Source organism: Thermobia domestica, chromosome 10 (assembly GCF_964235325.1).
Source record: "Thermobia domestica chromosome 10, izTheDome1.hap1.1, whole genome shotgun sequence".
NCBI lineage: Eukaryota > Metazoa > Arthropoda > Insecta > Zygentoma > Lepismatidae > Thermobia > Thermobia domestica.
Window position 1 is genome coordinate 173,566,343 of NC_137463.1, and position 18,580 is coordinate 173,584,922.

The 18,580-nt window shown below is 36.9% G+C and overlaps 1 protein-coding gene across 1 annotated transcript in view; it reads right to left on the reverse strand.

Annotated features, from left to right (window-relative positions):
- Positions 1-944: 944 nt before the first annotated feature.
- Ing3 (Inhibitor of growth family, member 3) overlaps positions 945-18,580 on the reverse strand; it is an 81,135-nt gene continuing 63,499 nt past the window's right edge. The window contains exons 8-9 of the mRNA XM_081728765.1: positions 2,708-2,996; positions 945-1,539 (exon numbers count right to left, since the gene is read on the reverse strand). Coding sequence (XP_081584891.1) covers positions 1,429-1,539; positions 2,708-2,996 — 400 coding nt within the window. The 3' untranslated portion in view covers positions 945-1,428. The remainder of the gene's footprint in view (positions 1,540-2,707; positions 2,997-18,580) is intronic.

The window sequence follows — 18,580 nt, forward strand, 5'->3', positions numbered from 1 at the left end:
GAATGAAGAAAATACGCATCGATGGTTCTGAAAAAATTGCAGATTTATATCTAGATAGTATCTACAATCTGTGAAACTTTCAAAATTTTTCGACCAGCCCCACCAAAATTTAAAAATATTCAATTTTGAGCATGTATGATACGATAATTCGGAAGGGGAGGAGGTAGGGGTCAAATTTTTTTGGAGGTAGTTTTAGGTCAAGGGTAACCTTTTGGGTCAATAGCGACCCAATTTGGATTAAGGGCCGATTTCACTATCTTACTAGAAAAGACCCTTTACTTCGAAAAAATGTGACTGAAAATTGTGCGTTTTTTGAACGACCCGCGTTTAATGTCCGCATCTGCATTTTAACATCGCGATTTTAGTTTTTTAAAAAAAGTGCGGACATTGAGCGAGCGTATATGGTACTACACATGGATCATGTCTCACTCAAACCTGCCTGGGCTCAGGTAAGCGATAACGCTATGATGTCATGATGAGATGCCACATGTACTTGCCAATGAGAATTCTGAGCCACATTTAACACTTTTTGAAGGAAAAAAAAAAACTGGGAATTAAATGATGGACATTATCTTATATTTCTAATTACTTAAAAATAAAATACGGCAGCAAGCTAAATGCAATAAAATGTAATTCAATATTAAATAAATTGAAACAAAATGAATAATAATAGTATTTCTAACCCACGACCTCAATAAAGAAATAGAGCTTAGTAAACCATATAATGGACAACAAATCTCCCACGTATCCCACTGCTTTACTAGTAATTAATTAACCAATAAGCTGCTGAGTTGAACTCAATTCCTACGGAACTAGATTATCACTAAGCGTATAGAACATTCTTTTACTTCACAACTTTTAGAAACAGACTATTAATTTTTAAATTTAATAATAGAAATTAGTTCACACGGTAAAATGGAAGGAAAAGTATTAACACGGGAAGATATCATTTCATTATTTTATTTTCAGAGGAAAAAAATTCAATTATACACGCTTATCAGTGAGCAAGATTTTTAATGTTACACTTCATCTTCTTCACTCTTCTTTTATACAAAACAATATGCACATAGCAGCATACACACTCAGTCACACACAAATATACAAACAAGAAACGCACCGTTCGTAAACATATACAACAAATCTGAGCTAAATTTCATTTTTAATATATTTTGCACTCATTCTAACACGCACACATACACAAATATACGTACTTACATAATATTTTTTACAATTGAATAATATTAAATACACATACCAGGACTGTTTTAAAGCATAAATCACCTAAGAGCACTCGATCTGAACTGTTAAAGTCTATTTCAATAAGGCAACATTAATTACCACCAAAGTCCTTCTCACTAAAAGTTATGCAGTAGGAATGCTATACACCAGGGTAATTAACCAATAAAACGTCCTGGACAGCATTGTTCTTTATTTCCTTCCTCTGCGTTTCATGGACGATGTACACTGTGGACAATACCATTTACCCTTTGGAGGAGCAGTAATTCCAACACAAGGATAGTGGAACCACTCGAAAGGACACTGTAAAAGTATTGAAAATATGTTAAGTATATAAATACAACTTGAAAAGGAAACCACTTCCTTCACTACTTTTTACTTTTAAATACAAGTCAGAAAACCAATGGCCATCACAATTTTAGTTTACTGTATTCTTTTGTAAGCTTGTTTAAACACCGACTTCCCTGATAAATCATTCCTTTCTTAATAACTTCCAAACCTTAGAAACAATAACAAATTTTAAATGTTTGTATTAGAAAGCAAATATAACTAATATACAAGTGCTCAAAAGTTAAATAACTATAAAATGAAATCAAATGTTAGTTTTATCTTTCCATGGTTATGCCCTTTAGGCTAAAGGAGACTGATACGCATGGACTCATTTATGGACTTCTTGTACCCTGTCAACAGTAGGACCTTCCAGGATGATAATGTGCCATGTCACCTGACCACAATGGGGCGCGACTGGTTTGACGAACATTCTTGATACTTCCACCGCAAGATCTGGTCCCCTAGACCATGTAGAGTTGCTACACTTCTTTGTGAGAAGGAAATGACTAAAATTTTCTATTCTGTCATCAATGGCGTCCCGATACTCTATCGGCTTTAAACCATTATTTCTATGCTTTTCAAAAATAAAATTCTAGTACTTTCATGGACATTGTCCAGGACATCTTAGTACTCAAACGAATTAATTAGTGCAATACACATATTTTATGTATACGTTTGTTAACAAAAATACAAACAAATAACTCCCTTCTATATTTAAACGTAAAACCCTAAGCAGGATTCGAATCTGCGAAAGATAAGTCTTGTGATCGCAAATATGTCTTAAATTGCGAGACCATAGGAAACATGGACAAAAAAGCAATTTATTATTTTGACAGTTTTGAAATAATTGGAGTTATATGGAATGTTTGAGTTGGACCTGAAGATAGTCACAGAGAGTTGCACAAAAGAAAAATGTTGAACTGTCACGCCTAATCTCATCAACAACGATTACAACCTTTAACCTAATAGTTGTTGGCTATTAATAAGCCAGATAAAAGACAAAATAATAAAATAATGATACTACAATACTGGTGAACGTTACTTCACTAAAATAGTTTTAATTCTGTATAACAAGGAACCTTAAACTGAGACAAAAATAATTTATATTTTCAATGAATAAATATCATAAAATTATACTTACATCTTCATTATCACAAGCAACCATATCACCATATGAGACTTGATTACAGATGCAATATCTTGGCTCATTGGGATCGTAAGTCCAATCTGGATTATCTGCATTGTTATCGACCATGGCATCGACTGAGCTTTCGTCTACCTGAGGAGGAGAGGGCTCTGGCGGTGCAGGAGCAGGAACTACAGGAAGCGTTGTGGCAGTAGTTGTCGTAAGACTAGTCACCGAAGAAGTCGATGCCACGGCTGGCGACACGGTCGCAGATGTAGCAGTTGCTGACGCAGGAGCGGATTTCCTTTAAGAAAAATAATAATAATACTTTATTAATAATGCTAGGAATAGCTAACTCACATACAGAACTCTATTAAATAAACTGAAATAATAATAATAAAACTATGTACTCAAAATATACAAATACAACAAGGAGAGAGTACGTTTCCTTATTAATCTATTAAGATCAATCACAATTGACAAAATTTGGGGCTACTACTAAGGTATATATAGTTGTTGTGCCAAAGCCTTTGGCCCAATGTACACTATAGGTTAAAATCGTGCTTAATTGTTGACATTCAACAAATCTATTTCTTTGTTTATTTTGAGTTAGCCCACCAAACGCAATACCATATTTTTTGTAAAATTATTCAAGGGCTACGTCATACACAACAATCCCACAGCGAAGTCTACAGAGTGTTACCAAAAATTGTCACAATTGGGAATAGATTCCTCACATCAAAATACGAAAAAAGTTCTAGAGCTATGGACCTGTGGTCAGAAGTGCATAGTTTCGTAGTTATACGATACCAAACATGTAGTAGTAGTAGTAGTAGTAATAATAATAATAATAATAATAATGATTATTATTATTATTATTATTATTATTATTATTATTATTATTATTATTATTATTATTATTATTATTATTTATTTTGTAATAAATAATAATAATAATAATAATAATAATAATAATAATAATAATAATAATAATAATAATTATTATTATTATTATTATTATTATTATTATTATAACTTTAAAGGTCCATAGTTCCACTACTATAGGACCGATTGTAGTCGGGTCAAGACATCACTGAGGAACTAGTATGTGAACTATCCAAATATCCATCTTTCAGAACCTCCGATACTTGCACAATCATTTTTAGAAAGGTTGTTTGAGAGTACGTGATTACTCTCCTTCTACCTCTATAAAAATTGGTGTGCAAGTACTGAATCATTTTTAAATATGGATATTTGGATAGTTCACATAACCAGTTCCTCAGTGATATCTTGACCCGTCTACGATGGGTTCTATAGTAGTGGAGCTACGAACTTTTAAAGTTCATTTGTTTCACGTTTTCGGCATCCTATAACTCCGAAACTATCCTCTTTTGAGCACAAGTCCATATGATTTTTTTTTTTCTTACTTTGATGTGAAGAATCTGTTTCCAAAATATTCTGACACATTTTTGTAACACCTCGTATTAGCGTGACTGTTTACTATCAGGATTAGGCGTGATCTACTGAGGCGTTAGCCGTTTATTTAACGGATGCTCATTCTGCCCCTTGTCGTTCTATAACCAACATTATTCAACTCTAAACCAAGGTTGTTTAACATTCCAGGATAGAATAGCATAACTGGTATGTTTATCTTTTATCATTAGGATTTATAGAATGTCATAAATCAGAACAACATTAATAAAAATACTTTACAGTTATTTTTCATCAGGAATTTTTCTGTTCTAATTGCTTTGTATCCTACCTAAAACAGGTCTGCTACAATTGTTAGAATAAGCGTCACTCCTTGGTTTATTCTCACTTAGTTAAGCTCTCAAATCAAGTGTGCATTAAACACTTTAATATTTTCTAGTTTCATAAAAGAAAATCGACTAGTGTGCTGACTCGCAACACTTATCGATTCTTCAGAAGTTTAAACAGAGCTCCTCCGTGGCTAAGCGGTTAGCGTACGCGCCTTTCGCGTGGGGGGCCCGGGTTCGATTCCCAGCGGGAGCTCATGTCGTTCGGATTCCACGTTAATCAGTAGGTGCACGTCTCATATAGCCTCGCTGCTGAACGGGACGTTAAACTCAAAATCAACTCAACTCAACTCAAGTTTAAACAATGCTCACTGTTTTTAGCTATGAAGGGTAATATTGTATACCCTTTTAGAACACAAGTATTTAATAAAGTGTGTTATATTTGCTACAGTTTTCCAGAATGTACTTCACATAGAAGATCCATACTAAAGACGTATGATATAGTACTAATTTAACATAAATAAATATATGATTGATTAATTAATGATAATAATACTAATAGTAATAATAATCATAACTATCAAGAATATAATTATAAAAATGAAAATGAAACAACATAACATATTATAACTTACAAAGAGTGAAAAACTGGCTTGACTGAACCGGGATCTCCGGCATACCGTACCGATGCGTTAACCACTACGCCACCCAGTCCGCTTCCCAGAACAGCCAAACACTTTCCCACTCCTGTAGTCAGTGCTCTCCACTCAGAGTGTTGGCTATTCTGGGAAGCGAACTGGGTGGCATAGTAGTTAACGCATCGGCACGGTATGCCGGAGATCCCGGTTCAGTCAATCCACTTTTTCACTCTTTGTAAATTGTTTAATTCGCACCTACAGAGGACTGTGGTGTGTAAAATAAATCGACTGTTTCCTCCTTTCATTAATAAACATAACATATTGTTTTCCGTGGTAATTCGTAGCACGTACACACGAAATGAAAAAGTAAAGAATGTTGTGAAGGTCATATGTTCATACCTCACACGAAACAGAATCCATTATCTCTTAAGTAAGGTTACACTGATCACTAACACCCATTGAACAATCATCCAAAGAGGCGTCAGAATAGATGAAAGGGTTATTTTTCTATATATTACTCCCATTTACAAGTACAGTAATGAAACCTACCGCATTAACATGATAGTTCCACTCTAACACACCTTTAGCTCTAGGAGGAGGAGGGTGTATCTAATGCATGGTCACGTGTTAGATTTTTGGTGGGGATACTTATTACGGATACAAACTGAAGTATTGGTTTAGATCCTACTTTAAATAGACGATTCCATCTCACGAAGCCTCAGAAAAAGGACGTTAAACTTGAATCAACCAACCAATCAACGAAGAGAGGGGAGGGGGACAGTAGAAAAAATATGGAAAGCGAAGAATTTAAAATACGAGGATGACTACTTTCCTCAACCTCCGCTTAGCCACATGGAGAATCACATGAAATAAAAAGCGGGGATAAGACAGAGCTGTTCATTGAATGTTTCCCAGCCCCCATACTGACCGACAGACTCTGCTGTTTATTAACTGAAATAGTGAGAGTGAAAACATATCAATTTCAATCGAAGCGCCCGCCGAGTGATGTATTTCAACTTCTCCAGGTAAAAGGGCATAGGGTATAATACAGCCATAATTTATCCATACAACAATGATTACCCGGGAACTTTAAAAGTGATGCTGCAAAGATTTTAAGAAAGGGCTTACCAACATTTACAAGAAGAACAGCCAAAGGTGGCAATCTATGATGGCAGACTGTCTTGCTGAATGCGAGAATTATGTGGTTCGTGAGAAACGTAGATTATGATTTCTCGAGTTTTCTGAATTTCCAAAGTCATTCAGAAATCGAATTACATCACAGTTTATATTTGACGGGAGCTTCAATTGCACTCCATATGTTTTAAAGTTCGCTAATCCACACCGATTGAACGGCAGTGTCTGTCTACTGGTATGGGGGGTGAGCGACATCCAATGAACAGCTTTGTCTTATTCCCGTTTCTCCTGGTGGCTTAGCGGCAGGGTTTGCCCAAGTGGGCCCAGCTCGGAAAAAAAAAGTGTTTTTTTTTTGAGTTGGACCCACCTGAAAAAAAAAACATCTTAAAACCCACCTGGGTTTTTGAGCTTTTTGTTGGTATATTGTTGGTACAACTAAGGTAATTACATTGAAAGTTATTTTTATCAGATTTTGGACCTTCCTGGGCGAATTAGATGCTTTCACGTTAAGGTATACAACAACATAATACTTTTATAAACTTCTGAATGCACTGAATGAATTAAAAAAATAATTTTAAAAAACGTTAGCTTGAGGTAATTATAGAACAAATTAATGTATAAATTATGCTTATAGCCTGTTTGAAGTAAGGTATGCAATTTTATATTTTAGAAAATACTTTCCGTGAAAAGTGTGCTCGCTGACTCGGCAAGCCGAGAGACGTTATCCCTCATCGGGCTTAAGGCCATAGGTGCCGGTACTACCAGTAAATATGTAGTGCATTAGTAAAACTATTAGTATTATTGTTTTATTACCTTTGATGGTAACACAAGTATTCTTCAGTAAAATTTGGTTTTCCAACAACAACAGTTTAGTTCAGTTATTTGTTGCTACTCTTCAAATAAGCATTCTGCAGAATCAACACCAGCAATAGCGTAAAAATTCTTGTCAAATTTAAGAAGCTTAATGTTCGGAGTTCCGAAGATTACGTAACTCTTACTATTTCAAATGCTGAATTCAAACTTCCTTACTAGTGGAAGTTTCGATGTACACCAAGAAAAAGAAGAAGAAAAAGAAGCACTTCTTTTCGAAGAAGAAGAAAAAAACGTCGCGAAAGAAGTGCTCGGGAAATTCCCGCAATTCAACGCACAAAGCGTCGCAACTGAATAATTCAACAATAACACTATTTATTTTACGCTGGAAGATATTGAATTTCATTTAAGACATTTTGAAACATTTCCTTTATAAAATATGAATTATGTCTGTGTTAATTGTGTTAAATTAATTTTCTGGAAAGAGCAGTCTTGCAACAAGCGCTCGGGAAATTCCCGTAATTGAACGCACAAAGTATCGGAAGTGAACTCCAACCAGTGGCGGCGGTTGGACGTTAAAAAGTGGGAGGGGGGACAAGACATGATCTGAATATTTGATATCAATGTCAGTTTTCCTGGTTGCTTCTAACACCTTTTTTGACGAAAAGTTGTATAACTATTAGGATACTGTCTTTTTCAGTTAAAATACCGTATATCTTGTTTCATATTTTATTAAGTAAATTAACAAGAGCTACGCACGTAGATACTAGCCCTTTGTACTCTTAAACAACGAAAGTGTAAGAAGAGATTTGATTCCTTGCTCATGAATATCTGTCTGGAAAATTGTGTGATCAGATTAGGGGCCTATTTAATAACAAATCTGCAAAACAAATAAACAGAAAGGATAATACTAATCAAATAATCATAGTAATGAATAATGAGGCTTGTTTTGCAGAAGTTATATTGAAACTGGAAATTAATGAACAACTTATATTTTTAATTCCACGCATGGTATTATATGTGTTATTACTCTTAGAATGACTATGAATACTACAAGCATATGCTACGACATTTAAAGCAATACTTTTCCAGCTTCCCGAAACATGTTCGCTGCCATTAAGTAGAGTTTTCACTTTCTTGGAATATATCAAAACTCAGCAATACTTAGTCACTCCACATTTCAGTTATACAAAATAATCCTAAAACCTAGAATTATGCTGAATTCACTAATTTTAATTGTATATACAAAACTGTATATGTACACCCCTAAACTCGTATATTACACTGCAAAGTTAATATTCCTTACTGAGCTCCGTGGCTAAGCGGTTAGCGTACATGCCTTTGAAGTGGGAGACCCGGACTCGATTCCCGGGGGGGAGCTCACGTGGTTCGGACTCCACGTTGATCAATAAGTCCACGTCTCATATAACTTCGCTGCTGAACAGGATGTTAAACTGAAAAAAATCAATTCAAAATATTCCTTATTATCAGAAAGAAGAAAATACATTTTACGAACTGTCGATTTTTGTGCAATTAAAGAATAACTTGAGAAGGACTTCTTTTCTTGCGAAATGTTATCTCAATTAGTTCCAGAGCGGCTGACTAACATATCGAGCCCTTGCAAGAAGAAATGAAAGTACGCTTGAATTAAGGCGCTCTAATAGGTTAATTTTTGGGCCATTTTTAGTGACAATTCAAACGCAATTCCTGTAGCTTTCTTAATTCCACGGGAAGACAACCAATACGTACTCATGGAACGACAAATATTTTATGGCACCATTTTTATTCTATGGACCAATAATACATACGAAACTTTATATTCCCAAATGGAACTATATGATACTTCCGCAACGGTGACTCGACAACAATGCTGCTGTTCCATGTTGATGGAGATGGTCTGTCCAGAATCAGTCTCAAGAGAGACTTCTTTCGATTTGCAATTTAGAAGAACATGATACCGAATGAAAAAGGGGAAACCTAGAATACAATCTGTTTTTAGTTTCTGAATCACATATACTGGAACCTCGAAAACGTAACCTGGAATCGTAAAATTTAGAATCTGAAAACCCTTGACTTGAAAAGATTCGTCTCCTGCGAAACCTCGTAATGAAATGTTGGATTTTGGACGAAGTTTAGCTGACGGATAAATCTCCTTGATCCTCCTCCAAACGTCTCCAGACAACAAATTCGTGTCCGCTCCAGAATCCAGAATGCAAACTAAAGTTAAACTTCCAACTGAACAACTTAACGTAGGTGAAGGATAAGTTAAAAGAATACCTTTTTCCGCACTGGAGTCACACTCCTTCTCGTCGATCACGAAACGAATCGAGAACAGAGGCGTGCCCAATTTTGTTTCCCGATTTTCGGAATCTGCCAAAACATTGAATTTTGAATTTGGAAGGTTGGTATCAAAATCGAACGAGGTTGTTACCAAATTGAAATTTTGACTACTCGCTAACCGATCTTGTTCTTTCTGGGGAGTTGAGGAATCCACATCGCAGTCCACACTCTCCCCTAATGAGGGCTGCGGTATGCATTTCCCAAACTATTCCCGTTCGTTTCCGGTGGCTGAGCCATCGTAGGTACGAATGTCGTATATTGCGGAGGCCATCCAGTGGACATCGCCATGTTCACTCCTGGGGAAGAAGTGGACGTGGGAGCCGCCACTCCCCCTCCAGGAAGTAAATTCGGCGCGTATCCCGGATAGGCTTGCGCTCCTGCTGAGGTCATCGCGTTTGGCGCGCATGTCTGAGATGTACCCCGCTGATACCCATAACTCATCGCTGCTGGATAGTAGCGTTGGTTGTACCCATACGGAGCATTCCGATTTCCATTACCATCTCTTACCCAATTCGGTCTTCCTTGATTGGGCCAAGGTCTTCGAGACTGAAAGTTCCTTCTTCGACCCCTGTTTCCGGAAAATCGGTCATCTCCTTTGCCATTGGAATTTCCTTCCTTCCTCTTGCCTTCGTCTTCCTCCGTCTGAGACGAAGTATCTTTGGTGGTTTGTTTTCCTGACTTTTCGGCCTTTTTGACGACCTTCGCCTGACGCACCTGAAAGCGTCTAAACTTCTTGTCAGTGACCGGTTCACTAGGCTCTGGATGTCCCTCTATCTCGGCTATTTTGACCATAAGGTGTTGAATGTTCTTCGGCTCAACAGCCCTCAACAACTTGGCATCACCAGCTGGTAAACAATCCAAGACTATCTCAATAAGTTCGGTTTCATCCGGGTGTTGTGCCACCGCATAATATTCCGCTACAATTTTCCATGCAAAGTCCGTCAATCGGTTGTACTTCGCTCGATCATACTTCATTCCCTGAATGAACTTCTTTTGCAACCTTTCCATCCTTGCCGAAAAATAGTGTTCCCGGAACAGACGCACAAAATCCGCATAACTATTAATGTCTTGACACACAGTCTGAAACCATGTCTTGGCCCCAGCTGTTAAGCAACAAGGTACCAAGGTTAGACGTTCGTGTTCTGATGCCGAAATTACCTTAAAAGTTTGTTCCAAATTTTCTAAAAATGATCTCGCCGAACCGTATTCACCAGAAAATGTAGGTGATTTAATTCAGAAAGTCTTAAATTTAGAGTTCGCTTACCAAAGCCTTCCTCGCTTTTACTGGGGTTCACGGGAGAATTGTGGCCAACGACGGGGCTCTTTGCACCCGAGTGATTTTGACCGAAAATAGAATAGTGTTGGTAATTTTGTCCAGAAGTTAAGTTGTCTGGCATTGATACCACCGCGTGACCACACATTCCCTCCTGAACTCCAGCGCACGAAGGAGTCATGTCTGCTGCATTACTAGAGGACACCACATGGTTCAACCGACAACTAGTATTGGAAGATCCTGACACCTGAGGTGAAACTAACAATGGATTCGACCTCCTGGACGACGCCTGACAACCTATTGTCTCAACACAGAATGCATGTGACTTGTTTAAGTTCAACGTACGTGGGGATAATTCAAAAGGAAGGACATTTGTGCCGTGAATGTCGGTCGGCTGACAGACAGAGACAGTCACCGTGGGAATAGTACGAGTCTCCCCAACTGAAGAGACCGGTACATCCACTTGGATGTCTGACTCGGTCCCGTCAGACTCGATTCCATCACCGACAACAAAGTCTCGCGCTCGTTTACGTCCACACCGTTTATCTTTTCTTTGGTTTTGTTTCTCTTCCAACGTCTGAATCCTGGCTTCAAGTGCCTGACACGACCTTTGGGTACTTAGTTCGAGATGTGAGAACTCCTTAGTCAAGTCATCACATCGTCGATTCTGTGCCTCAACCGATAACCGGAGACCTTCCTCAACGGCATCTACCCGCGCGTCTATTTTATTCTGATAGTTCCCAACAGAGGTATATAAATCGCGAACTTCCGACCTAACAGCCTCTACGTCTTCGTTTACACGAGCCACTTTCTCATTAATCATTTGCAACATTTCGAATTTTACATTATCGAATTTTTCATTCATATCCTGAAATTTACGGTCAACCTGATTACTCATCGCCTGAAATTTATTGTCCACCTTTTCAAATTTTTCATTTAACGTCAAAGTTAAAGTTTGACTAAATCGTTCCATCATGGCCGCAAAGTCCGTTAATTGCACACTTGAACCGGAAGCTACGTTTCCTCGACTTCCTTCCTCCTTGTCAGAATCGTTCGGGCTACCCCGCGTTACACGTTCACCTTCCTCACTCTCAGTTTCCGATGATTTCGGAAGTGGCAACACTGTCACCTGTTTCGCCAGGCAAGGCTTACATAGCCACGGCTCACTACTCTTGTCTAATTCCTGCACTTGTTCCTCTGACAAACCATAACATTGGGCATGTACCCATCTAAAACAACTGTCACAATAAACGCTGAACCCTGCAATTTCGTCACTACAGCATATATATTCGCTCGGATGACGAGATTCGTTACTCGATCTGCTACCCACAGACATTTTCACTTTCATGAAGTTTGTTTCCCACAACATCACGCACATACAGATCCAGAAGTGACCATGATTCATTCAATGCAGCGATTGTCATAATGATCCCCATTACAAATACTCTGCTGTGATTGTTTGTTTTCCTTAGCGCTCGCGTAGGATTGAAACAACAGAAATCCTGGATAATGGGTCGCCATTTTAACTTTAAAAAAAAAAAGTAAATAAATAAATAAATAAAGTAAAATGAATTGAATGAATTAATTGTTGTAATTGACTATTTGTGTTTTTGTACGATGTTCCCTTTCCTTGAGATTACATGCTATGTTGAATGTATCACTGACTAGTGACACCGAACCTACTGGGCCCGTATGGGCTCGTCATCAACAGTCACTGATACACTCACCAAGCCGATCATCTACGGAAAATAGAACTCAAATCTGGCCCGAAATATAAAGCTTCCAAACTCTCTTCCATCTCGACTCACAGTCCGATATCCAGGCCTGCAGTTCATCATCCACATCCCATCCGGAAATAGGTTGTGAACCACGACTACAGACACAGGACATCGACCTACGAGTGGAGCTGGCAATGAGCACAATGAAGATCTTAATGTTGTCTGTGAAAGCCCTATCTGAATTAAAAAAAAAAAATATCTTGAAACAGAATTTTGTAACTTAAAAAAAATCCAAACTGAGATTTTGATAGAAACTGATAAAATGAGAAATTTTCTACAGATTCGGTTGTTTTCAACTCGGTCACACTAAGGAAAGTCTCTTCCCTGCACTTCACAGCTATTTCATTTCCCCAGTAAACTTATTCTGTACGTACTGCTCTTTGTTTTGATCATGCTTCGCATGCATACCCAAAACATCAACTCCATATTTCTATCACTTTTTAAATTACAAGATAATTAGATTTTTTATTCGAAAAGAAAGATGTTTTCACGGCTAGTAAGTTTTATTCTTTAAAATATTCATGAATGTAGTGTTGGACAAAATATTCGATAACAGGAAAATCTTTACATTAAACTGACATACCCATCTAAGAAATATGATCGATTTCTATACCTTTCAGAGCCAAAACATTCTTTACTTTTGCTCATATTCCCAAAATATTCATATTCTTTAATATTCATTTAATATTCTTGCCTTCCAGAACATTTACATTGAATCGACACGCAAAAAAACAAATGAAAGGACACAATATAAATACAATACACTACTGAAAATAATACTTCACTGCCTACTGTTGTGGTTAGCTACTTTCACTTTTGTTTATATATTCTTTGGTGCTTAAACTTCTCTGTGCATAGAGATTGTGGCCGGCGTAGAGGATTTACGCTCTTCGCGACCTCTCTTACAGCTCGGACCCACTAAACAATCTAGCACAGGTAAACATTCACTTACATATTGACATACTTAAACCTAAATCCCTATTCTAACTATACTAACTTAACCTAAACAAGCATATATATAAAAAAAAAAAAAAATCACACATATATTTCATAAAGCACCATCCTTATTTTGCATTTATATTTTGTTTTTGTTTCGCTACCACATTCATACCGAAGACGCAGTGGTTACTTGCATTAGTGTCGCTCTGAATATATTGAGTTTCTTAAAAAAAAAGAAGAAAAAGGTATTTACTAGTAATTATAAAAAAAAACTGCAATTTCTAAACTTGATGGGTATCAGATTTAAAATATTACGAAGGTTTAGCCTATTGCCGAAAGTTTTCAGTTACCGGTACGCAAAATTCATGTACCCTTGCACTTAACTGTAGCCGTGAATCTGACACTTACTTACAAAAAATCAACGTTTAGAATCATTTTGTTTCACAACCAAAGAAAACATGCCAAAATAAATAAAACTTAATTTCGAGCAGTGTTACCGAAAATGAATACTTTCAAGATTTTTGGGGAATCTAAAACATCTTTTCTTCACTGGGGGAAAAATGTGTGTGTGGTACACACATTTTCTTGAGGTTACGACAATCGCTCTGTGCTGAGATTCTAGCTTTCTTTCCCCCCCCCCATCGAATGAAATCACGATGTCACATTGCCCGAATCTGTATGTGTGCGGCGTTGAGGGAAACTTTACGCACTTAACACTTCATGTTATGGATTTTACACGTACACCAGAAAATATAATCACACATATCTGTTTTCTCGAGACAAGGAAATGTTAAAGATGCCAAATACCTGGAGTGAGTTTCACTTTCACTGGTTCTTACTTACTTGAATCTGCTTCTTAAACAGAGACTGAACTGATATATATATAAAAAAAAAAAAGGTTTCCTGACGACTTTCTCCACTTGAGTTTCCTGGGAAACTCTTAAATTGTGGTCTCAAAACAATTTCGGATACCAACTCCTGCAGCACCTATCCGGAAAAAGCCATCGAGCGTCGCTTGACTTCTTCTTCCTCGATGCCTGCACAACGACTCAATGTTTCCTCTCCGTCACCGTCTCCTCTGGTTTCTCCTATGTTCTCTGGCTGACCGAGAACGTAAAATTTGCCAAGGAGCTCATTCCGTAACACTAGACACCTTCCATGCTAGTATCCCTTATGCAATACGAAATCACTTCACAATTAGAATATTACTGGATTAATAATTTTGTTGAAACCACCAAACACAGCACGTTTATCTCTGCTGACAACTTCTAATACTCGCCAAAACGAAGAATTTATCACAGTTTAACGTAACCACAAATTATTCCACAATTTCTGCAGACGCTGAACACTGCACGTCTGTCTCCTGAAATGGCTGACGCCGTAAGACCAAGAATTACATGAAGATGATCCCTAATTGGAAGATAATCGTGACGTAATTATCGGATGATAGGCTTCTGTGTGAAGATCAAAGAAAGCCGAAATCTCAGCCGCAGCTGTGATTGTGGATTATCCAATCAAATAATTTACTTCGAAACAAAGAGATACACCAAGAAGAAATTATGGCTGACTTTCTTAATTTGGAATTTTGAAGAAGATTTTACGAAATAAAATTTTTAGCTTTCTTGAGAAGATTCCCTATGCCGAAATATGAATAGAAATAAACTGAAAATCATTGAAAAGCTGGAATATACACTTATTTGTCTAAAATAATGATATATTCTTGGATAAATACGTAAAATATACAACCTATAATTAATAATCATGTAATCTTCATATAATATCCATTGAAACGATTTATTTTACTAAAATTACGCAAAATTTTCGACCTACGGTTTTCCTACTATAAAATAAAAGTTTCTCTTACATTCTAAATAAATTTTAAAATTTCCCTTCCAATATACAAGGTGCTCAAAAGCACCGGGCCATGTTACGTTATGCTGAGCATAAGGTAACATATATACATTAATGGGTAATTTCAAAAAAGTGGGGGGCAACTGCCCCCTTTCCCCCCAATCGCCGCCCATAACTCCAACAATAAAACTACTTATTTTAGGGGAAGGCGTTGTACCTGTGAACACTTTGGTGCTAATATTCAGCACTTTTTCCCCAATGTTTGTCGCATATTTGAAGTGCCATCTCTTTGCTATCAGATAGGATGATTTTTAAACGTGTTACATAATTACATTAGCTTTTATAGAATATAAGAAGAGCATATCCGTTTTGTTCACAGGTACATTATGGTCGTGTACCATTGAACAGGCCCTCTTGTACCTTTGAACAAAGTGATAATTACAACGTTTCTGGGGCAATAATATAAAAAGAAGCCGTAAATATTAACAGTTATCAATTGCAATAAAAGGTTTAGCTATAAAAAGTTCCCCAGAATTGAAATTTTATTAATTAAATTAAAAATTGAAGAGAAGTTCTAACAAAAACTTGTGAACAATAAAGTTGAGCATATACAACTCTTAACGTGATGTTATACAATAAGCGAATATAAAGAAACTACTTAAAATTATAATTAATAACTTTATATCCTAAACTAACTAACTAACTCTATGGCCTATGAAACCCGGAGGTTCAATGCCGCGTTCACAAAAGCTCTCCACTGACTTCTATCCTTAGCTAACTGCATCCAGTTTCTACTTGGTATTCCAATCTCTGCGAGATCCATCTTAATATTGTCCTCCCATCTGCGCCGAGGTCTTCCTAATGGTCTTCCAGTCAAGACTTTGAAAGCGTTTCTACTTTCTTCCATCCTAGCTACATGACCCGCCCACCTAAGCTTCCTAGACTTAACGACCCTAACAATGTAGGGTAGACCATATAAATTATGTAGTTCCTCGTTATAAAGTTTCCGCCATTCCCCATTCCCGTTCCTCTTGGATCCGAATATTCGTCTCAGGACCTTGTTCTCAAATACTTTCAGTCTATGTTCTTCCCTCAGAGTAAGTGCCCATGTTTCGCAGCCATACAGAACAACAGGCATTATTATCGTTTTGTATATTTTAAGCTTCAAATTCCTCGACAGAATTCGCGACGACAAGAGATTTTGAACCGAATAGTAACACGAATTCCCTGCTTTTAGTCGACATTTAATTTCTTCGTGCATATGATTTTCCTCTGTTAATATTGATCCTAGATATTTGAAACTATCCATTTTATCAAAAGTATTATTTAATATTTTAACGCATCCATAATTTGCTGTATTCCGGTCCCGACGCACTTCCATGTATTTAGTTTTCTCTGCCCTAACTTTATATCCTAACCTATATAAAATATATCAATTGTTTTAACTACTTACATTGTGTAGCTTTAAACAGTATCATTTATCGTTTAAAGATACACGATGCATTAATGTTCATAGGTACAAGAGGGTCACCATTACGAAAAAAGTTCTCCACTAGCTTAAATATTGAACAGATGTTAAAACTAAAAATATTACTGTATTCACCAATGATTCTACCCCAAGTTTGGACAAATAAATATCACAAGTTGCGAAAACCGAAGAGCACAAAACTCAAAAGGTAACTACAAAAAATCTTCGGTTTGGGGGTGAAAAAATTAAAAGGAACATTATTCGGCACAACACTCAGTAAACAACAGCCAAACGCGTTTGTAGTGCTTTTTTTCATTTAATCTTTCAAACGAATTTTAATCACTGCATCTAGATAGCTCTGAATTCGAGAAAAGCACAGGTGTTCAAAGGTACATTGTTTCAAAGGTACAACGCCTTCCCCTACACTGGAAAATATTTATGTCGTTTAAGACATTTTGAAACATTTATTTCATAAAACACGAATTATATATCTTTGTTTTAAATTAATATATTTTGTGTTCATATTTGGCGAACGTCACTGAGGCTCCTGGGATGATTCGATCTACATTTGTTCTTTCATCTGTCTGTACCACACATACTACAGGGTATCACTTTCGGTCTTTTAAGTTTAAATTTTCAGGGTACAAGCACGAGAGACACTAAATTTCTTGTATAGATTTTGGCGGCATACCAACGTAAAATTTCAAAATGGCGGCCATTCTTTTATCAAAATAGCGGATATCCACGCTACAAAGTGTAATTTTTGGTCTTTTAAGTTGACATGTTCAGAGCAGAAGCACAAGACGCTCTAAATTAACTGTATATACATTGGCAGCGATCCAACGGAAAATTTCAAAATGGCGGCCGTTTTTTCAAAACTGCAGTGAATAGAAAATTGTTGTGACAATTGTGACAAGTTGTGACAATGATAATCTTGAAATATAAATCACATTTTAACACTTTTACCCCCAAAACATTGAAATATTTCGAAAAAACCCACATGGGCCCGGGTGGGTTGGGCTTTTTTTTTTTTTAAAAAAAAAAAACGGGTTTTTGCAAACCCTGCTTAGCGGGGAAAAAAGTAGCACTCCTAATGCTATTTTATTAATCATATTTGCACTAAAGGTAGACAGTTAGGAAATCTACCTTTGCGTCTGGATCGCTAAGGAGAAGGCATTCCTCTGCTCTTAGCGTAATAGAGGAAGTAAGAAGCTGTAGATATTATTCCACTGTTGCCTAATACGAAAATATAGTATTACTACTTTGCACAGCGTTTTATACATAAAAAAAGAAAAGTTGTAGTTTCAATGTTCCCGATCATGCTCTTAGGCACGTAGTATATCAAATGGGGCGATAAAGAATTAGTGGAGTGAAAAGTGACATCGGAGGAAAGACAAAACCCTGAGAAAAAACCATTGCACACAATGCTGTTTACTAGTAACGTACATAGAATTTCAGCAAGGGGAAGGAGTCAAGCTTCCAGGACTTTTGTGTATTCTACTATGGTAAATTTTTATTTTTTTCATATTTTGTTCAAGAGGGTTTTGCGTACGCTACTCCTGTTCACTACAAAATGTGTATAGAATGATACAGGATTGAAATGTGAATTTTAAATATTCCATTTTTTAACGGTGCATGTGCATTCCAGGCTCCTAGCTAGGAAGTGGCCAGGAGGCTGAGGCTCACTTGAGTCTTTCTGAGACTGTCGGTTGTTTTCGATATGTATATATGAATGTGTGATAAACTTATGTCAGCTTCCCAAAAATGATCTCTCCCTCCTGATTACGGTCTGGTGCACTCTACACACAATTTCACGAGTATGTCTAGCAGGATTTACAGATTCAAAAATACCGGGTTTTTGAGGGATGGAGGTTTTTTCCCCATGAAAAGCAGTTTTTTT